Source organism: Rhagoletis zephyria, unplaced genomic scaffold (genome assembly GCF_001687245.7).
Source record: "Rhagoletis zephyria isolate East Lansing unplaced genomic scaffold, Rhagoletis_zephyria_1.1 Rzeph_scaffold_00277, whole genome shotgun sequence".
NCBI lineage: Eukaryota > Metazoa > Arthropoda > Insecta > Diptera > Tephritidae > Rhagoletis > Rhagoletis zephyria.
The window spans coordinates 198,033-221,935 of NW_016157361.1; the positions used below are offsets into that span (position 1 = coordinate 198,033).

The 23,903-nt window shown below is 36.2% G+C and overlaps 1 protein-coding gene across 5 annotated transcripts in view; it reads right to left on the minus strand.

Annotated features, from left to right (window-relative positions):
- The window catches only part of LOC108358621 (xylulose kinase), a 221,517-nt gene that overhangs the window by 122,586 nt on the left and 75,028 nt on the right, over window positions 1-23,903 (minus strand). For 4 of the 5 annotated variants that reach the window (XM_017610053.1, XM_017610056.1, XM_017610052.1 and 1 more), the window contains exon 4: window positions 2,231-2,946. In XM_017610053.1, coding sequence (XP_017465542.1) covers window positions 2,231-2,946 — 716 coding nt within the window. The remainder of the gene's footprint in view (window positions 1-2,230; window positions 2,947-23,903) is intronic. The other variant, XM_017610054.1, reaches the window with a different exon arrangement.

Genomic DNA, 23,903 nt, shown 5'->3' on the forward strand with positions numbered 1-23,903 from the left:
TCCAACTAATAAAATAATAAATAAATTTAATTTGCAAAATGTTTTTTTATTCGTAAAACAATTTCCAAAACTTGGTTTTTCTAGAGGCTTTATTTTCATGCAATTGCTTAACTTTTGTACAAATGCGCACACCCAGCTAATTAGCAGAATATTCTATGGATTCCGTGATAGAGACTGTGTGAAAATATTGCGTTTGGATTATCTTGGAGCATATTATCCAGAGGAGAAGCTCGGCCAAATACTAACATATGTGTAAGTCAAATACAATGTCAGCATAGAATCACGTTTTTATTATAAAATTGCCTTGAAAAGGGCACCAAAGAACAAAACAAGCACTAAACTAAACAATTTTCGCCTTTTAATTCCCTAAACGCACTTAATTTCTTGCGAAAGGCACAAAGTTGGCAACAGTTATATCGATGTCAAATTTGCTCATATACAAGCATGGACTGAGAGTGAGCGCCTGCTTAAAGAGCGTAAAGGCTCTGTTATGCATACTTGGCATTGCATGCACTGCTATACCATTTTTACGTAGAAATCAAAAACCAACAGACTTCTACGTATGTAGTGCTGTGCGTTCGATAACCGATTACACGCGAGGCTCATTTAACAGATTTCTTATGTGACAGCTCTCAAGCCATGCCAAGTATGCATAACGGAGCCTTAAGCATCACATGCCAAAAGTGATGCCAGACACTAAAAAATCCCACGAAAATGGGGAAAAAAGCTTTCAATTACCCACATCTTAAAAATTTTTCAGGGGAGAGATTCTGTAGCCAGTTAGCGACAAGTTTCGGATCGATATCGCACTTGTTGACTTACAAATATTTGATATCAAACGTCGACAAAACCGATACCGATTCGAAAATTGTCGTTAACTGGTTACAGAATCTGTCCCAGGCCTACAAAAATGATATCGTCCGATTCAGCTGGAACAAAAATGCTTCAAACAAGTAAGGGTTTCTCTGTATTATGGCATCGAACCGACATATATACATCTTTCATTTAAATCAGTAAAAAAGCTCTATTGGCTCTTACATTCGGGTTTGGTTAGGCGTTTTTTTCATATTTTTGGCCTATGTGCGCTTTTATTCGAAACGTAAATGCTTCGGTACCGAGTATCGAGAGTATTGGGTACTTAAAAGTATTGACTCAGCACATCACTACTGCAGTCTTCTCTACTGTGACGTCACCAGAACAGCTGATTCTGTCAAAATCACTGAGAGCCGAGTAGCGGTATCGTCATCGGCGCCACCTCTGTATTCTCTCCACCGTGCACAAAGTCAGTATTACCGCANCGAAACTTGTCGCTAACTGGTTACAGAATCTCGCCCCCACTGAAAGCCTTCTTCATCCGTCAAAGTGTTTTTCTTGAACCTTGGATCGACTAGGGTTAAAACTGATAAAATAATATTTCTCTGTTGCGATAAGTTCAAGTGTTTTAGCCGATATCATATAAACTAGTAATGAAAGTTTTTTCTAAACTTGAAATGCGTATAATGGCGAAGGTTTAATGTAAAGAATCAGTATCGGGTACCGATAAGGAAGTATTGGGTACCGAGGCCGTTTTAAGTATTGGGTACCGACAATTCAGCAGATCACTAGACAGCAGTTTTATTTGCCGCTCTCAGTTGTCAACTCTACGGTGACGTCACGCTTAAATTACTCTCACGAATTCTGCTGCAATCGGCGCAATTTTGTATTCTATCATTCTTGACCGCAGCCGTACTGCGATGAACATGATGTTGGTGGGATATAAATAACTTTTTCGGAACTTTTCATACCCTTCCTCCCGTAAACTGTTTTTCCCTTTCTCCAGCCCGCGCTCGCACTTTCGCGACTGCGCGGGCAAAAAAGTGCCCATGTCTGAACAATACAATCACCTGCAATGAATCAAAGAATTTTTGTTTTCATTTTCCTGCTGAACTTTTATTTTGTGGTTCTTGAGGTTATCTTAGGTCTACGTTTGTTGCTTTAATTGTCAACACTACACTCTTTTTTTTTTGGTTTTCTAGGATAAGACAAGATTAACCCTGAAAATATGATAAAAATAAAAATCATAAAATAACGATTAAAAATGATCGTAATTATATAAATAAAAAAATAACGATTATGCAATGATTTTTAAATAAAAATCCTTCATGATAACGATTATTTTGGGTCCCTGGTTATAACCATGGCTATAATAGAAATAAATAAGTTAGTTAAATGAATTAATAAATTAACTTACCACATCAGTCCCACAAAGTGGCCTATTTCGGTGGGATGGCATAGCACATGGCCTTCTTCTAAACGTGGCTGCTCTTTTAAATTCATTATTAATGTGTCACTTGTCCCCAAAGACATTACTAAACAGTTCTGCTCAAGCACCATTCCAGACAACGCTGATAGGTTGTCGCCAGTAAAAGCAGTCACTATACATTCAGGAGAAAATCCGAACCGTTCTACAAAAAAATTACAAATTTTACCAATTATGGCGCTAGTGGGAACAGGTTTGCCTAATCTATCTTCTAGGTCAGGAGCACATGCGTTTAGACATTGTTTAGACCAAATTTTTGCTTTGATATCAAAAAGATTCATGCCTGATGCATCACCGTAGTCTATAGGCGCAATATCACCAAGAAAAACAGAGGCACAGAAACTGCTAACCAGAGAAATTCGTTGCGTTTCTTCGTAGGCATTGGAACGTTCTTGGTAAATTTTACGTATTTGTGGGCCAGTAAATCGAGCATAACACTTTGAACCTGAAATATTAAGCATCTCTGCCCGACCACCGATTGCAGTTTCCATTTCTACGCACTGCTTCTCTGTTGAGCCATCCATCCAAATCGGCGTACGATTCACCGTAAAAGCGGAATCATCTATTTGAACGTGAAGAAATTTATCCGAATTCAAATTCCTCAATGTTTTAACTCCATGTCGTGACCAATATAAGGATCCATGTTGCTGTTACAATATAAAAAAAAAAATAAATAAATTTAAAATTTTAATAAAAATTGTCAGGTATTATTATGAAATTTAAGGGAATTCTAAAGGCTGATTCACATACAACTTTCTTCGCTTTGCTTGATAGTTCTTTGCTTTGACATATAAGATCGATGTAGGCATATGCATGAGTATGCTTACATAAAAATAGGGTAAATAGGGATTTTTATTGCTATTATTAATGCATATTATTATATTGCAATCTATTTTAGAGATAAAAAATATGGAAGAAAAGGAGAACTCAAAAGCTGTCAAAACGTTTATTGTAGCATACCTTCTGCGTTTCACGCTTTGTTGTCAAAGTTTGAACTGTCAAGCAAAGCGAGGAAAGTTGTATGTGAATGGCCCTTAAAGGTGCTGGCCCAATGCAGGCTTGCTTTGCTTGCTTCGCTGCGAGAAGTGTCAAAAATTATTTGGAATATACTAAAATGTATAAAAGCTGGCCAAATGGCAGCTTTTCTTCACTTGCTTTAAGCGCCTCAAAGTTTGAAATAAGCAAATGTTTTATTTGAAAGCGTTTTGTAGGATTTTGACAAGGAGGTATGTTCTTTCAAAATACATAAATTCAAACAAAAAATTGCTTACTTAATTTAAAAAATTCACAGAAAATGCAGGTAATTCGAAATTAAATAAAAATGATTCATTGTTTCTATATTTATATTTAACATATCTTATAGTAAAACGATGCAAAGCCCACATTTACAAATTTTACTCGAGAGAAAAAACTTTTATAGCTCTTTTCTTCAAGTAAATCGCTTTTTTAAGTTATAGTTTTTGTTTAATAAATGTAGATATTGATATGTATGTATCATTATTATCATTTATTTTAAATACAAACATTATTTCGCATTAATTTAAAAATAAATCTGAAAGTTTTTGATACATTTTTTAGAGTTTTCTAGGAAATAATTATTAACGTTAAGGGAACAGACATTGACTTTTCAACCAGACAGCTGGTTACTTTGACAGCGTTCCAAGCCACCATTCGGCCAAGCAAGTTTTCAAAGTAAATCAAAGCAAATTGAAGTCAGCAAGGCGCGCAAAGCAAGCCTGCATTGGGCCAGCGTCTTAAATTATATTATACATACATATGCAAGGCATATTTAACAAGGTAGAAGTGACAACTAGCTCGAACTCTCTTGTAGCTAGTTATAATGTCTGTTTAGGCCTCCATGCTAAACCAAATACTTAAAAGGGTGAACCACCCTAATGTAAAATTGCATAAATGTGCAACGGATGCACATATACATAAATAGCCTGATTAATGCTAAGCCGTTAGCATGTACATATATTAGTTTACCGCTTGAATATAAAACTTCGTTAAGTTTCCCCTCCAAACAGTTTGTTGCTTGGAGGTCAAACTTAACTGCTCAAGATTAAGCTCGGTCACTTCTANTTATTTGAAAATTTGCCTTTAAAAATTTGTATAAGATAGCCGCATGTCAGGAAAATAAAGAGAGAAAGCTTTTTTATTACTTCACCTGCTTATAATTTCACCATGGAAATGCATCAGCATAAATACATACATATGTATGTACGTATTCTAATTTTTAGGATTACTCCAATATTACCTTCAAAGAATTTTAGTTGCATTCGCATCTTATATGCACATATATATATGGACGAAAAAGAATACCTCATAAAGGCAACCACGTCATTAAATGAAATAAATGTTTTATGAAACTGTTTTAAACATTTTTTTGTTTCTATTCACCCAATGTTTTTGCGCGTTTAGTTAAATAGTTACTTCTAAAAAACATCCCCACTTATAAAAAACGATTTAATGTTTTCTACTACATACGTATGTATATAAGTGTAAATCTAGGTCCAGACGCGGTTATGTGTGCATAGTATTGTAACAAAATTCTCTTACTCAGTTCTGAAATTCCGTGGCTTCAGGCAACCAAGTCTTCTAACTTCGCAACTAGGCGCCTTAAAGTATCGCACCACTTTCCACACAATGCAACGCTCCTGCTCCTTTTCATTTTTGTATATGTATGTATCTATAAATGCATGTGGTCGAAAAACTAAAAAAAAATCGCACAATTCAAAACTATCTCAAAGCACAATTGAATTTTTAATGAAAATTAGAAAATGCCAACCTGAAAAGGGTTAAAAGTTATTCATCATTTGACATTATAGTCGGTGTTCAAAAGAGAGAAATGTCAAAATTACTTCTACCTTGTTTAATATGCCTTGCACATATGTACACATTTTAGAAAAAACCAGGGTTCGGAAATATTCGCGTACATACATTTATGATTTTATACGCGAACGTGAACGTATCAAATATTCTCTATTGATTCTCCTTCGCGAACGAGAAGCATAAAACAAGTCCAGATCGTTATGTTGAAAAAATTTTCGCTGTTGTTCGTACGCGTATGTATTGGTAGACCAAACAGCGTCCGTTCATATGTATATGTAGCTATAACCCAGCAAACATCTGAAGTCATAAATGAGTCGNCTATTGATTCTCCTTCGCGAACGAGAAGCATAAAACAAGTCCAGATCGTTATGTTGAAAAAATTTTCGCTGTTGTTCGTACGCGTATGTATTGGTAGACCAAACAGCGTCCGTTCATATGTATATGTAGCTATAACCCAGCAAACATCTGAAGTCATAAATGAGTCGTTAAGGAGTCCTATTTCGGAGCATTTACGCTCATAATGAGCTCATTTAAGAGTCCGATATGATGTTGCTTCCCTTCCTCCGAAGGTCGACTTATATGAGCTTTAACTCATACATCAAATGAGCCTCAATATGAGTCATATTTGACTCTTATTGGCCTCATTTTGGACTCTTTTGAAACAACTTTTGGCCTCATATATGAATCATTTCAGACTCTTTTTGAGACTCTTATCGGCCTCAAGAATTACTACGTTCGGACTCTTATTTTAGGTTGTTCTTTGAGTCTTATTGAACGCACTATATTTGCAAAGGCATTCACCAAAAATTTCTTTCAAATAACATACGTACCAGGGTTGAAAAATGGAAATTTGAGATTGTACCTAATATCATAAAATAAATGTACCTAAATGAGACAGATTTACCTAAAAAAGTTACATCATTCATTTGTAGTTTTTTTTTTTATAAATGTTTTTTAAAACATGTATACAAAAGATGGATGCTTTTTTTTTAACTGAGGCTATATCTATGGACTACATGTAATCTAATGGGAATCGGAGAAGCGATGTTTTTGTCTAATTTTGGCTACTGAAAAATATTGGCGAAAAAGACAAAAAACACACTTTGCGAAGTATACTTCTTTATCCAGCTTTTTATAAAACAACAGGAAAAGTCTGCTTATTTATCCGATTCCTTTCGATAGGTGCAGCAAGTCTAGAGAAAATAATCAAATTGCAGGAAGTAACTTCGAAAGCATTTTAAATATATTTCCAGAAATCAAAAAGCGAATATGGGTCAAATAGCTATAGTTCTCATCTAAAGAAAATATGAAATTTGAAGACATCCTAGACACTGAACTGTGTGTGTGAATAAAGGCTGGTTTTCATTATGTCATATTTTGACAACAAAATTTGTCGCCATATTTTGACACAACTTTCTTTCCTTTATCCCTACCTTTATCGATGATATTATGGGCCAAAAACTTACAAATAGCCGCTTTAGCAGCGGATGTACACGCCTGAAAGCCTATTCTGATCTAAATCAATCAAAAGATTATCTTTTAGTCCCATTTGACAATTTGTTTTCACTCATTTGACCGCCAATGCCATTGAATTTGACTTAGTGAAAATAACCGTTAAAATTAATAGAAAAAAATACGAATTTGAGGATAGCTAAGCAAAGTGTTAATTTTTGTAGTGGCTGCTCTAAATGCAATGTAAAATGTTTAAGATAATACATAATATGACTTTTTTAATTTCTTCCTTTTGACCACTTTTCTTTAAAATTGTTTATTCCTCAAAATGAACGGTTAAGGAAAAAAAAAAAAAACTAAAAATGCATCTGATCAAAAGATGATTGTACCTAAAATCTAGTGGCTGTACCTAATGTACCTTTAAGTCATCAAACGTCGGAAAAAGGTACAATTGTACCTACTTTTTCATCCCTGATACATACATATTTACGTGCGTATACATGCATTTAATAGCAACAGCTGCAGCTAAAATTTGTTCAGTTATTGTTTTCTAATTATTTTAAATTTCTGTGTAAACAAGTTTAGATATAAATTTCCAATCTTTATTGTTTTTATATTGGCACAAGGTGCTGGCCATAATTTGGATCATATATGATTCCTAAAAGATTTATATAAGAGAACATTTTTTTTTGTTTTTGAAACTCATATTTCTTACCCGCCTAGGACTCCTTTCGGACTCATATATTCTGAACGCTCAGAATATGTTTGCGGGGAAGTGCCATCGATGCCTTCGCGAACGTTAACTGCTATCGTTCTCGTTCATAAGTGAATGTAAATGCTACGTCAAACATTCGCGGAAAGTTGGTGTGGCTAGAGATACTATTCTATGCGAAGGCAATTTTGTTAATAGCGTAAGATTTGTACCGTTCATTCGATTTTCAAAAATGAGGTGTCAAATGAAAGGTCTTGGCCTCTAGATATGATAAGTTTTTATTTTTTGAATAGGATTGCCACTGTTTAAAAATTATAAAATCTGCACGATTCGTTGTATTAAAAAAAATTAGATGTCAAATGAAAGGGCTGGGCCTGAAGAGGTACAATAAAGATTTATTTTTTGAATAGAGTTTCCGCCTGTCTACAAAAGTATCATATTTACATCCTTCCCATGATTTTGAAAAATGAGGTGACAAATGAAAGGCCTTGGCCTCTAGAGTTTAAATAAGTTTTAATTTTTTTGAATAGGGTTTCCACCTGTCTAAAAATTTGTAATATTTACACTGTTCACCCGATTTTCAATAGTGAGGTGTCAAACGAAGAGGCTATCTAAGAGGAATCTAAAGGTGTGCAAGAAGGGTTCTTGTTTTGAAGAGGGTTACAATATTTTTATAAATTTTAAAATCTGGACCGTTCGTTGGGTTAAAATCAAATTAGGTGTCAAATGAAAGGGTTAGGGTTTCTATATGTAAAATATGGTTCAATTTTTTTGAATATTTTTTGAAACTTCATATTAAAGTATAATTTATTTCCGCACTTACATTTATGTATTGGTAAATATGTACATGAAAATGCTTAAATTAAAACTGATAAAGATAATTCATATTCTATGTATATAAGTATGTATATTTATTTAATTCTGCTTTTAAATTTGTATATGAATACTAGCAGACCCGGCGAACTTCGTCCCGCTCAAAATAAATTTTTTGTACACGGTCAAAAATTTGGGTTTAATTTTTAAACCGCGCTGGGACTACTGCCTTTTTAATCTTTTGTAATCTACTTTTTAAACCAGTCAATAGTTTTAAGCAATTTTTAATATATTGTGGTTTAAATTTTAGTCCAAAAAGTTCGTAGTTTAAAAATCAAACTAAATGTTTTAATTCTAGTTTCTAGGTTTCATATATAGAAAATTTTGTTTAAAATCTAAACCGAAATAGAAAATGTTTGCACACAGCGAAATGTAGTGTTGATTCAAACTCAACATATGAAAGCACATTTACATGCGTGGCTGTAGCTGAGTGTGCAAAGCTGCTTGATACAATTGGTTGCTACTAAAGCTGTCCGGGTTCAATCCCCATCAGACGGAGCACGAAATTTTATTTTTATTCTTTATTATGAAAATGTTTGGGTTTAAAGTTTAAGCCGAACTGTTTAAATTCTAAACCCAACATATGTGCCCCCTTTTTTTAAACTTAGAAGGTTTGTATTTGAAACTGAATTTATGTAGTTTGGTCATATATGTAGTCCAAAAAGTTTAAAATGGAACCGAAATTTTTAACCGTGTATTGAAACATTTTGGTCCAACATTTTCACCAAGAGTTCACGTTCATGATTTTTAGTGGCGCATTTGTCTTCTAATATTACGGTTTGGTGGTTGTCAGGAGGCATATTTGCCGTCTTAAATAACTTAGCAAAACTGTACATGCATACAAAGATCCGTAATAGTTTCAGTTCGTTTGAAAGGCGCCACGTCCCCTTTTCAAATAACCCCAATTTCTCTAAGAGCCTGGGATTGATTTCATATATCTCTATACCATTTTCGAGTAATTTACCATGGGAGGTGCCACGTCGCTTCTTCCAATTGCCCCAACTTTTTTTCATGACCAGTCGCGTTTTATATATCTTGTACATACCAAGTTCCAGTACTCTTCCATGAACACATTCAGAGATAGTCTACCATGAACACTTCCAGAGATGTGCAATATGAAAAATTCGGTTTATATGGGAGGTGTCACGCCCCCTGCACCTAGCGGCATGAAGTATACTTTACATCCGATTCTCATACCTACCATATATAACACAAAAAGTTTCATAAAGATCAGTCGAGCCGTTTAGGAAAAGTTCGATTTTTATATGTATATTAGATAAGCACGATGCGAGAAGCATAGACAAATTTCGATGAAAAAAAATATTTTTTCTCGGGTTCACAACTATCCTATCTTTTAAGTTGGAACCAACAATACACACCAACAAAATTTCATTGAAATCGGTTAAGCGGTATCGGAGATTAGCGTAAACGAACACAGTGACACGGGATATTTATATATTATGATACCCTACTATAAGCACCTACCACAGATACGTTTGCGTACCAAATTTCAATTTCATTTCATTTTATGGTTTTGAAATTATAGCTGATAAAATTTTCCACGTCTATGGGATGTGCCACGCCCCCTTTTACGTTTGTATAGATACTTTACTGTATGCACTTACCATAGTTATGTCTGCATACCAAATTTCAAGTTCATGTGGCTTATAGTTCCGGAGATATAGCTGATAAAATGTTCCTATTGAATAAGCCAGGCCCACTTTTACAACCTCATTCATATATACCCTATATAAGCACCCACCATATGTATGACTGAATAACAAATTTCAAGTTCATATGACTTATAGTTTCGGATTTATAGCTGATAAAATATTCCACGCCTATTGGATGTGCCACACCCACTTCTACAAATTCATTTATTTATACCATACTATAGGCACCTACCAAATATATGACTAATAAATTTCACGCCTATGGGATGTGCCACGCCCACTTTTACAAAGTCATTTATATATACTCTACTGTAAGCACCTACCATATATATGACTGCATACCAAATTTCAAGTTCATGTGACTTATAGTTTCGAAGTCACGCCTATGGGAGGTGCCACGCCCCCTTGTCGAATCCCAATTTTCTACCCTATTATAGGCCCAGGTGTCATGGCAATACTCTGTAAAAATTTTGTTCGATTCTGTCCGTCCGTTTAGGCTGCAACCTGGCACATACATACATACATACTATTTGGACTTGAAACTTACACGATAGGTGGGCCTGTGACCGAGACATCACCATATGGAAGTTCCATAAATATATAGTAGATAGATCCTTCTCTTAGCGTAAAATAATTTTTGGTGATGTCTCGGTCACAGGCCCACCTATCGTGTAAGTTTCAAGTCCAAATACTTCTTTTAAATTGGCTAAATTGTTTACTAAATATGAGCCAAATCAGCAAGTAAATACAATTTTTATGAATAAAGGGGGCGTGGCACATCCCATAGGCGTGAAATCCTTTATCAGCTATAACTTCTGAACTATAAGTCCCACGCACTTTAAATTTGGTATGCAAACATATCAATGGTAGGTGTTTATAGGAGTTTGTGAAAGGGGCGTGGAATATCCCATATCCGTGGAAATTTTTATCAGCTATAACTTCGGAACCATATGTCGCACGAACTTGAAATTTGGAATGCAGGTATAGCTATGTTAGGTGCTTATAAAAAGATAAATATAAATGAGTTTGTAAAAAATGGTGCGGATCCCATAGGCGTGGAAGTTTTCATCAGCTATAACTTTAAACCCATAAGTCACATGGTATGTGCTTATAGTAAGGTGTGTATGAATGAGTTTATAAAAGGGGGCGTGGCACAGCCCGTAGGCGTGGAATTTTTAATCAGCCATAAATTGGGAACCATAAGTCACATGAACTTGAAGTTTGGTATTCAGACCTACATAGGTATCTATGGAAGGTGTTCAGAGTAAAGTATATATATATGAGATTGTAAAAGGGGGATATACATATATGTATTCATATATTATATAACTAGGATATTTAAAACTGTGTGTTTTTTTTTTGAAACCTTACCGTCTTTAGATTACTTTGAACTGGAAAGATTAAATCGTTTTTTATTCCCGCGATGCTGTTAAACCAAAATGGTTCATTCATAATGAATAAAACTCTTTTCGAGTTAAGCATTCTACCAGAAAAGTGCAGCTATACTAAAACAGCTAAGCGAATAGGCAGCTAAACGGAATGTGCCGTAGTAGACTAATTTTAATTTAGAAATTTGATATTTACCTTCATCCACCTAATATTCCATTATTAATATTACAAGATTTGTAGTACAAGTGATGATCAATATATAATTTAATTAAAGCAAGATAAAGCTAAAAGTATAGCTCATAAGGATGCCTTAATGTAAACAAAGAAAATAGTTTTTCTCCTTTAATTATGCTGAACTGAATATTTGTGTTACTGTTTTATATTTTTATTTGTTTACCCCGAACGACGTCGGGTGCTCTGCTAGTCTATATATATAAAAATGAAATGTCTTTTGTATGACGGCGATGCCTGACCAAACGGTTGAACCGATTTCAATTCTATGTGGAAGGTTCTTTGATTTAAAAAAATTTGAAATTTTTTGTTGTTGTTGCCGAAAAATGAAGAAAGCTGAGACGTCACGATTTGACAATTTCATAGAGTTTTCCGTATATTGAATGTCAGTAAACTACTAAACGGCTCGACCGATTTCGTTCATATTTGGAACATATTTCAGCACCTTGAAGGGAAATATTTCGACTAAAAATTTAATCGCTAGGTGGCGCTGGGGTCGGGATATTCCCTTTAACAAACTCGTTTATATATACCTTCGCATGAGCACCTACTATTGATATGCCTGCATACCAAATTTCAAGTGCGTGGAACTTATAGTTCCGGAGTTATAGCTGATAAAAAATTCCACGCCTATGGGATGTGCCACGCCCCCTTTTACAAACTCGTTTATATATACCATCCTATAAGCACCTACAATTGATATGTCTGCATACCTAATTTCAAGTTCGTAGGACTTATGGTCCCGAAGTGCCACGCCCCTTTTTGAACNTTCATATTTGGAACATATTTCAGCACCTTGAAGGGAAATATTTCGACTAAAAATTTAATCGCTAGGTGGCGCTGGGGTCGGGATATTCCCTTTAACAAACTCGTTTATATATACCTTCGCATGAGCACCTACTATTGATATGCCTGCATACCAAATTTCAAGTGCGTGGAACTTATACGTTTTCATATACCCTCGTATAAGCACCTATCATTGATATGTCTGCTTACCGAATTTCAAGTTCGTGTGACTTATAGTTCTGAAGTTATGGCTGATTAAAAGTTTCACGCCTATGGGATGTGCCACGCCCCGTTGTCGAATCCCAATTTTTTTACTTATTATAGGCCCAGGTGTCATGGCAATACTCTGTCAAAATTTTGTTCGATTCTGTCCGTCCGTTTAGGCGCAACCTGGCACATACATACATACATACATACATACTTCCACAAATATATAGTAGATATATCCTTCTCTTAGCGTAAAATAATTTTTGGGGATGTCTCGGTCACAGGGCCACCTATCGTGTAAGTTTCAACTCCAAATATTTCTTTTCAATTGGCTAAATTGTTTTCTAAATATGAGCCAAATCAGCCAGTAAATGTAATTTTTAGGAATATTCTGAACCCAGCGCCACCTAGCGAGCAAATTTTTTGTAGAAATATTTCTTTTCAAGGTACTGATATATGTTCCAAATATGAACCAAATCGGTCCAGCCGTTTAGTAGTTTAGTGACATTCAATGTACAGAAAACTGTATGAAATTGTGAAATCATGACGTCTCAGCTTTCTTCATTTTTCGGCAACAGAAAATTTCAAATTTTTTTAAATCAAAAAACCTTCCATACAGAAGGTCCCAAAATGTACTTTTTACAGAATTGAAATCGGTTCAGCCGTTTGGTCAGGCATCGCGGTCATACGAAAAACATTTAATTTTTATATATATAGATACAGTGGTCGTCCAGTATAACGAATGCCTATATAACGAACGCTCCAAATAACGAAAGGCTTTTTGAATGTATTGATTACTCTAAATAACGAACGGTTGAAAAAAAGGTGTATTTTATATAATGAACGCTTGTTTACTTTATGTGCTTGAATGATATGATTTTGCATGATTTTTCCGTACGTGGAGTTACCATCAGTTCAAAAGAATAACTTCTTACAAGTGGTGGCGTTTATTGAACTGGAAAAATACCTCCGTCGCGTAAACGGTTGTTATTTATTAGGTGAAAAAATTAAAAAAAAACATTAAGGGAAATTGCAATATTCTCATAATAAAATTTTAGTTCGATTTAACGTACTTTTCGATATAGCGTATGAATCCAGACATTACATCATTCGTTATACTGGACGACTACAGTATATATATGTATGGTAATAAAAACTGATTAAAACCAAATAGTTTTGCTTAGTTGAAACCATATTTTACATGTAGAGGCACAACCCTTTCATTTGACACCTAATTTTTTTTAATCCAACGAACGGTCCAGATTTTAAAATTTATAAAAATATTGTAACCCTCTTCACAAAAAGAACCCTTCTTGCGTATCTTTAGAATCCTCTTAGATAGCCTCTTCGTTTGACGCCTCACTATTGAAAATCGGGTGAACAGTGTAAATATTACAAATTTTTAGACAGGTGGAAACCCTATTAAAAAAAAATAAAACTTTATTTCATATCTAGAGGCCAGGCCCTTTCGTTTGACACCTTATTTTTTAAAATCATGCGAAGGATGTAAATATTATGCTTTTGTAGACAGGCGGAAACTCTAATCAAAAAATAAATCCTTATTGTACGTCTTCAGGCCCAGCCCTTTCATTTGACGCCTTATTTTTTTAATCCAACGACCCGTGCAGATTTTATAATTTTTAAAAAGGTGGCAAGCCTATTCAAAAAATAAAAACTTATTTCATATCTATCTACACATATGAACGCACGCTCTTTGGTCTACCAATACATACGCGTACGAACAACAGCGGAAATGTTTTCTACCTAACATTCGCGAACGCGAACGATCTGGACTTGTTTTATGCTTCTCGTTCGCGAAGGAGAATCAATAAGGAATATTTGATACGTTCACGTTCGTGTTCGCGTACGAAGGTGAGTGAATATTTCCTAACCCTGGAAAAACTACACAAATACACACAGGTCAATTAACGTAATTCTTAGAAATGTAGATTCATAGCCAGAAATTGATAAAATGTTAATTAAGACAAGAAATACCCACCCGACCAAGAAACGTATTTTAGCGGATGTTACGAGTTTTACGATAGTTTCTCTTACCCTCAAGCTCCGCCTCACCTAAGAGTCTCATATTTCAAACGGAAATTTGTATTTCTGCATTTCTATCCGTTGAAGGCACCGAGAATGTATTTGTTTTATAATTTTTCATTAACCTTTCTCGGACAAAATATTCAAAAAATATGTATAGAAGGAGGCATCGGTATAATAAATATTTTGTAAGAATAATTCAAAACATTAAAAGTAAGTAAAAGTAATTTGAGCATATATACTAAACACTAAACGATTAATCAAATTGAATAATTTAAGGAACCATGTAATAATTCGGAGTAAGTATTGAAACTCCTTTGGAGGATATATTAAACAAAAAAAAATAACTATCCTTATCAAATAGCACAATTCAAAAACCCATAGGATCAGGACGGAGTTTGCAAAATCTATGAATATCAAGAAAAAAACAAAGAATGGAAAGTGATGTTCAACAACAAGTAATTTTAAGCACCGCGACTTCAATGCTGATACCAAAATTTAGGATTGCCGTTAATTTCTTCATGATACGATGATTAGTATGGGACCACCCTTGGGCATTTCCTATAAAAAAAGAATAATCGAAAACGGTTCACGTGGTCCAAAGTTACCCGGTAATATATGTACATAAAATAAAATAAAATATTCCGAAGAATTGATAAACTTCCTACTTTTAGAAGTTAGTTAATAATAAGTTTCAATTCCATATTTTCATATTAAAATTCTTAACTAATGTACATTTATTATTTTAATTACTATAACATTTACCTAAATCACACCGAAATACCTTTATATAAAATTAATCTTTGTTTTAAAACACGAGAAAATGGAACTACTGTAATCTTTTATTATGTTAAATATGGGAATAAACTGGAATGGAAGAGCTGTAATTATCCAAAACTAGTCATTTTGATGCTTATTTACGATGTTTCTCTCGATGCATTCTCGACAGGTAAATCGAAACAACCTCCTAACGCTTTCGTTACTTTCTCGATAATNACTACTGTAATCTTTTATTATGTTAAATATGGGAATAAACTGGAATGGAAGAGCTGTAATTATCCAAAACTAGTCATTTTGATGCTTATTTACGATGTTTCTCTCGATGCATTCTCGACAGGTAAATCGAAACAACCTCCTAACGAAAGGATCGAAAACATTGCCGTTTTCATTAATTTCTAGATAGCAAAACGGATACGTATCCACTATCGAAAACACTTCGAAAAACCTTTTGAAAACACATGTCGAGAACGGGAGTTCTGCTGCCACAAACTGAGCGACAGGTAATACTTTTACGATACTTTTTCAGAACCCGTTCTCAATAGTTTTGTAAGTGAAAGCGTTGCTAAAATATCTAAAACGGATGCAATCTCGTGTACGTTGGTCGGGTGGGTATCCAGCTCTCAAGGAAATTATAAGAAATATTTATTATAATTTCTGTTGTTTGAAAAAGCGCTTTGCTTTTGCTGTAAATTTTCATGAGGAAATGAATATACGAGCATTTTTTTCTTGAGAGCTGCAAACTGATTTAAGAAATTTTGGTAGAAGAAAATTTCTTTTCCATTTCTCGTCCGTCGTTTTATATGAATTTTTCGTTTTTCTTGAGAGTTCAGTTAATTTTTTCGGTATTCGAAATATTAAAAAAATTTAGAAATCGTGAAAAATCACCATCTCTATCGAAAGCCAGAAACCAGAAATCGAAAAAAGGAACATAAAAGTGCAAAAATTCATGGAATCAATATTTATTTTTAATGAGTCATTTTTAATATTTTTTATTAGGTACTTTTGAAAGTTGAGCGCATCTTGAGTTTATAGAACTTTTTATTAAACAAGTAGTTTTTAAGGAAAGAAGACAACCGACTTCAATTCTTATATTCAAATTTAGGGGTACCGTTAATTTCTTCATTATCCAATCATCGTATCTCGAAACCAAATTACGGGACGACCCTTGAGGTACCATCTTTCCAATAAAAAAAGGATTATTGAAATCGGTTCACGTGGTAAAAAAGTCATGTATTCCGGCGAATTGATAACCTCCCCTTTTTTTGAAGTCGGTTAAAAGTGTTTGAGTTCTGTTAATCTTATGTAAATACAGTGCAGTTTATGAATTTTAAAACGTTTATTTATTTATTACATACTGTACATAAAACTTGCATAAATATATTTTAAAGAGCGTATTATCTGAAGAAAATTTTCAGTATTTTCCGGTGATATATCTTCAGAAATATAAAACCCCCCCTAAAATATATTCCTGGGTGCGCCCCTGGGTACGAGCATGATTTTTAATTTCGACCAAACTCGAATACATTGTGTGTTGGTCCAAATAATGAGATACGTATTTTTTCTTTAGGCTCGATTTTTCGGCCGAATTAAACGAGATCAATAATTATATCATTCTATCTTGAAGTGACAAGAATTACTGACATTTGAGTAAAAACATTGTTGGAATCTATTAAATTTTGACAAAGTTATGGGCATTTTAAAAAAACATTCTCACTGTCAATTCGAATAATCGATTTTTGCCTGAAAAACAAAATCGCGTTTAATTCGGCCGAAAAATTTTTCCGAACCAAAAGAAAAAATACGTGTCTCATTATTTGAACCAACAAACAATGTATTTGAGTTTGATCGAAATTAAAAATCATGCTTGTACCTGACCGGTTGTCTGGAAATGGAAGCATCCATGGCATTTTTTTAAATGACATACATTTTTTGCCACTGCAAAGCCTACTGGAAATTCAGCATAAGGCCAACTTTTAAACTTAAGAATTGAGTAATAAAGCAAAATAGTGTACATAGGTAGGCACACAGTTACATTTGACAAAATGTAGTACATGGACAAGTTAAATAGACGAATTTGTAAGTATGTATACAAATCTGAAAAAGATTGACACTAACTTATTTGAAAAATTGCCTTCAAAATTTTACCATAAGGCAGCCGAATGTCAGAAAATAAAGTAAGAAAGTTGTTTTATTACTTCACCAGTTTATTGCGCCATGGTTCAATGCAAACATTTTAAGGTTTTCCAGCTTAAAAGGCATGTAGATAAAATTCAATTCAATTCGCTGAGCAGTTGTTAAAGGCAACGCTTTTCCTATATTTTGTTAGACTTTTCATAAGTAAAAATATTTGTTGAATTGTATTTTGGGAATAAACAAAGTTCTTTTACCTTCTGTTAGTAAAATGTTTTTTTTTTTTACAAATAGTATATGGCAATGGGAAATTTGTTTTATTTCCAACCTTTGATTTTGTGCGAGTTGCACTAGATATTTCATGATTTTTTCGATTTTAGCAAGTAAACTGCTCATTTAAACCGCTAGTTTTATTTTGAGTAACTATCTATTGATATTTACACATATAAGTATTATTAACGAAGGTATAGAAACCGCACTTGGCAGTGCAGCTGCTTTGTGGCGGCAACAATATGCCGGTACACAAAATGTCCCCGTCTCAAAATATTTGCCCATATATTTAATTTCCGAGGATTTTTTTATTCACATTGTATAAAACCGATAATGTAGGGCGAAGGACATATAAAAAAAAAGCACTATCAACTCCAGCCTGGTATTGAAAGCGCACATAAAAATAGTAACGTAACAGTTATTTACAACATTATTTTCGGAAGATTACACATAGATGACGCGAGGTTACTGAAAATTATTGGAAGTCGGAACTAAGGGTTACCAAACCATTTTCATTAAATCTCATTTCATATTCTATAAATATTCGAGTTTCTCTACAAAATCGAATTATATAAACACAATTTACATGTATTTTTTTGGTTTTAGTGGCGATTGCCAAAATCTTGCGAGACGAATTACTTGTGCCGGGCAAATCAAAAACGAAATGTAAAAACCTGGTCATTTTGATAAGAGCTTGTAATAACGCTACTTTGCATCAATTCACCTTGTTCTCTAGATTAATGAATTGAGTTTCAAGTTAATTCATTTTGTAGCCGTATAACATAATTCATAAAAAAATCTCAAAAGAGTTAAAATTATGAAATATAAATTATAAAAAACTTGTTGTAGCAATAATAAAGAATCGGTTTATTCTTTGTACTTAGGCAGGAAATTATACAAAATTCAAATTCACCAGGCTTACAATTGTAACAAGTTTACTACTTATAAGTGATTCACTTGTGCTTACACGTACCGAAATTTCTTATACACTCTCTACACTTTTAAATCTTGTTGCTGGCCGTCAGCCGGCAGGTGTATGAACGGTCGTCGCTCCTTTGGGGGTGTCTTCCGTCCGCTTGTACTGCCGGAAGTGCGACTACACACTCCACGCGGGGGCGGCTGGAAACAGGCTATAATAGCCACGGTCATGTCTCTGGCTATAGTGCTGGTTAGTAGTAGTCGGGTGGAGAGAAGAAAACTATCGGGGAGGAGAGGCTGATATAAGAGGACAGTCGGGGTGATGGGTCTGACATTGGTCCAAAACCATTGCTCGAATCGCCTTCTGAGCTGCCTCTCTTTCCCATAAATTATCCCAACTCTAAGGTGGAACAGCATATGCCGGTATATGGCCAAAGGGGTGCCTGGTTCCTAGTATGCGGACTCTGGATACCGGTCGTCCTCCAGTTTCAACCAGACTTAACGTGGGATCGTAATTACCGCGGTGTACTTTTTCCATTTCCCGGTTAGTGGTGGGAACCACATGAAATAAAAATAATAATAAAAAAAAACAAAGAATGAGCCGGATGGAGCTCCAATACCATTACTTCCAGACTAAGCCTGCACGGCTGAGGTCAGTCCGGCTTGCTCAGTGGCCAGTGGGCCGCCTACCACTACCTCCGGCGGAGCCATTGGACACGCAAATGGAGGCTCAGAGATGTCTTCGTAAACCATTGGGCTTCCTAACTCCGTCTGTTTATCAGGAGCTCCGGAATTAGTAGCCGGACCTTTGTCCAGCTCAGCTGCTGGAAGTCTGGTGGCCGAAGATTCTTCGGACTCGAGAGATTGATAGCACTCAACGATGTCCTCAACGACATCAGTGTATGCTCTGCTGCCTCAGGGCTAACCATAGTCGGCAAATTGGTGCAAGGAGTAACTTTAAACCCTACTTCTGGCTCCGTAGTCTTTGGGAAACGGGTGCACTCCGAGGAGCAATCCGCTCGTGACGCTGTCACAAAGAAGCCTCGACAGGCTCATATGGGGCCAATGTAAACTACCTACAGTAAGATGTCGAGTAATATCGAACTGGGCTCCATTCCCGTTGACCCCGTCAACAAACCGCTTCGAGCAGAGCAACTAACTCAGCTCCAAGAATCCATGATAGATGTCGTGATTGAGCGATCGGGGACTGTCAAGTCGGAGTTTGAGAGATGCGGCCCTCGAGCTGCGTGGCGTCGCACAAACCGCGACATGGTTACGGCTACACGCCGAACACATCAAAGCCAAGAGTGGTATTGATATTTCACTCGTTGAAGAAAGTAGTTTGCCTCGGACACATGTGATTCGGGGCAACTTTACTCAAAGCAGCCAGCTAACCGACGAGAAGATTCTGGCAACCATCGCAGCCCAGAGCCATCTCTCTATGGCGTGCTGGAAAGTCTCACGCAGACAGGTACAAGAGAAGTTTCTGCACTTGGTCAGCGTAAACTATTCAATGGTAAAGCTTATCGCGTCTAAAGGCAGGATCAGACAGGTACAGGAGAAGTTTCTGCACTGGGTCATCGTAATCGACCACGATTCGATGATAAAGCTTATTTAGAGATATGGACACGCGTAATTGCTGTTGCAAGCTAAAGAGCAGCAACCGAAAGAGGTGGAGGTCACCGAGCCTGCGGAGGAGGCTAGGGAAGCTATGTCCCAGGCATTCTGGAAGCTGGCACATGGCCATTACAGCAGAGGGAGCAGCCGAGGTTAAAGCTCCTGAACAAATTCCGCAGACGGAGACATGCGCTGGCAAGGCACCTTCCGGGCAAGGATCCAAATCACTGCCAAACAGCATGCAAGCAACTGTGCTACCTGTTGCCTCAACAGGGACTGGATCAGTGGCCTCGGGTGTGACGCGACAGCCCAGGTTGAATGTCGCCATTGGGTGACAAGAAGACGTGGCTTTCAAGCCATCGAAAACCACCACTACCGTACGAGCAAAACGGACCGGTGATGTCAGGGAAAAGGGGTCCCGACGAGACAAAAAGGAGTGTCTCGTTAAAGCGTTGCTTCAGCGGATGCAATGAGCACTTAAGGGTTCTACAGGCTAACCGATATCATGCCAAGGGGGCATCGGCCACAATTGAGGTTAGCCAGCGAACGCAAATTCGCAATAGGTCTGCTGCAAAAACCTAGGTTTAGCGGAGGCCAAGTAAGAGGACTGGGTAGTACAGGTAGGTTAATCTAAGCCCGGTTAAGGGTTACTCCCTGCGCCGCCATTTTGATTAACGATAACCTCAATAACACACCTCTTACTCCAGACCTTTCAGCGGCTGTAGTCGCGGTGTCGACGGTGGGTGGGTGCAGGAAATGGTCCTCGCATCCGCCTACTTTCCTGGTGACGTCCTTACTACACCACCATTGGAGGTGCAGCAGCTCGTCGAATTCTGTCGACGTACAAATCGCCAGTATATTATTGGTTGTGATGAGTACCTTTTAGAATTTCTTTTACAAAATAACATAAGCCTTTGCGAACAGGGATTGCGAACCTACTTTTATTACTGCCGTCATGGAGGAGGTACTGGATCCCACTCTCCGAAGCAGATCACTTTCCGATTGTGTTTGGAATTGGCAAGCCTCGGAAGAAGCATCGCTCTCGGATCATCAACACGTAGTCTTCCAAATCCCAAGGCGATCTAAGCTCCGAGACTTCACTTTCCAGCCCAGGAAAACTGACTGGGCTTTTTTTAAGACCTTAGTAAATGTTAGGGCAGACTCGTTGCTAACCACCATTGACTCAATCGACGAAATGGAGGTCGCAGTAGATCTGCTTAACAGAGCTCTGTTGGAATCCTTCCATGACAGCACAGTTACTTGTTTCACCTTGATGAAACGTAAGGTTCCCTGGTGGCAACTGGATGCTAAGCGCAAAATTGTCAGGAAGCTTTTCGACAGGGCCAAAATGACACATCAGTGGGACGAGTATAAGGCCTGTCTCACATACTGTATTAAGCCTGTTAGGTGCTCGAAGTGGGATTCATGGAGGCGATATCGTGAAACAATAGAAACGTTGCCTGAAGCCTCGCGACTACATACAATTTTATCAAAGGAGTCTTCCAATGGGATAACAGGGAGACTCTAAATCACCTACTTCAAGTGCATTTCCCAGGTTCCTTGGTGGAGCATGATCTGATGGCCCCTGTCTCTCCGGAATACAGGTTCCCTAGAGAAGTCAAAGCAGATCTGGCTCCATCTTTGACAGGGACAAGGTACGGTGGGCAGTAGAGTCTTTTGAACCCTTCAAGCGGGTGGTGATGGAATCTTCCCAGCACTACCTCAAAGAAGTATTGAGGATATCATTGATAGCGTTATCTATATATTTAGGGCTAATTATTGCTGGGAATGCATACCGTATGCTTGGAGAAATGTGTCCGTGTTATTTAAATCATACAGACCTATTAGCCTAACTTATTTGCAATATTTTGTACTACCTTTTAAATTGAGTTTTCTTTAACAGCTATAACTTTTGCTGCTTAGATTTTGTTGCTTTTCATTTTTCTTAAAATAAATCGTGGCATAAAGCTCAATAGCACTGTTAAAGCAAATTTAATTGCGCCAAAATAATAATGATAAATCCGAATACGCCATAGAGCTTATAGTTTCACAGTTGACAGCTGTCAAACCAATTACTAATTTATAATAGTCTTTTTGAAAATACCGCCGCGCTGGTCACAAAATTTATGTCAAATTAAAACTTTGACAGTTGACAGCTGTCAAATGGACAGTTATTTTTTCTAAAAATAAGACAATCTTTTTAAAAACCCCACTTCTTAGATTTTTAGACATGGTGATCACGAATTTTATGTCACATTAAAACTTTGAGAGTGGACAGCTGCAAATGGAATGATAATTTTTCTAAAAATAAGAAAATATTTTTAAAATGCTACTGATAAGGGTTTTAGACTCGTCAGTTACGAATTTTACGTCAAATTAAAACACTGAGAATTGACAGCTGTCGAAGGGGCTTCCAATTGCTCTAGAAATAAAGAACATTTTCCAAGAATTAAACGAACTGGCCTTAAGGCTCACTGATATCTAGTTCTATACCAGATTCAAACTAGTTGACAACTGTCGAATTAACTGTAATTTTCAGTTGGTAACACAATATATTTGTTTAGCAAAATTATTGATTTCTTGTATACGAGGGTACATATTTAAAACGAATTTATGATCAAATAATAACAGTAATTATATTTATAAATGGAGGATAATTGGGGCCCAAACAATTTGACCTAGACCACAATAGTTTTTTTTTTAAGATATTTGGTTTATAAGAAATTTATGATTTCCAAAACTTCAGTGTTCTCATTTTTAAACAAAGTTATTCGGGTTTGAATTTTTGAAAATATCGGAAATAGCCGCATCTGATAAATTATATGATGCTAAATCTATACATATCGCACACCGTCTTCAAAAGAGTCACAACTCAAAATAATACGTTTGTCAGAAAATGCGAATTACACACACACACAAATTATAACAAAAATTTGCTCCAGCTTTAGCTGAAAGGTATATAAAAGCTCTGTGTACATTTTTAGCGCATAATCTCAAAACTGTCAAATTTTAAGTTGTGACTCTTTTGAAGACGGTGTGCGATATGTATGTAGTATAAAGGAATGTCGAGATTTTTGTACGCGCTAATCTCGAAAACTACAGAACGGATTTGGACTGATTTTCTCTAATATACTCTGTATCGATAGGAGAGTGACCATTGGTATTTAGAATTTTTAGTGTTGCCACCGCTGTTGTCGGCCGCTGTGGTGTAGTGGTACAGTGCGCGCTTCCACTCCGCAACGCCAGGGTTCAAACCCTGGTCAAAGCAACATCGCAAAAAGAATAGAAAAAGGTTTTTTCTTAACAGCAGTCGACCCTCGGCAGGCAATGGCAAACCTCCGAGTGTATTTCTGCCATGAAAAACAGCTTCTCATAAAAATACAAGGCGCACGCCACAAATCGGAGGAGAAGCTCGGCCAAACACTAACATATGTGTAAGCGCCAATCTATTACACTGTGAGACAAATGGTAGGGGTCAGTGATCGGGAAGGGTTCAAACTACCGGGGAAAGTTATATCGGTCAAAAAGAAGTTATACGTGTCCCGGCGTTTCGCTGGTGAAATTGTCACCTTTGGTGGTCTTTTTTTTGACATAACTCGAGAACCACTAGTCCGATTTTGCTCAAACAAATTTAAAAAAATTAAAAATTACAATTCCTTTAATCTGTTCATATAACGTTTTTCTATATAAT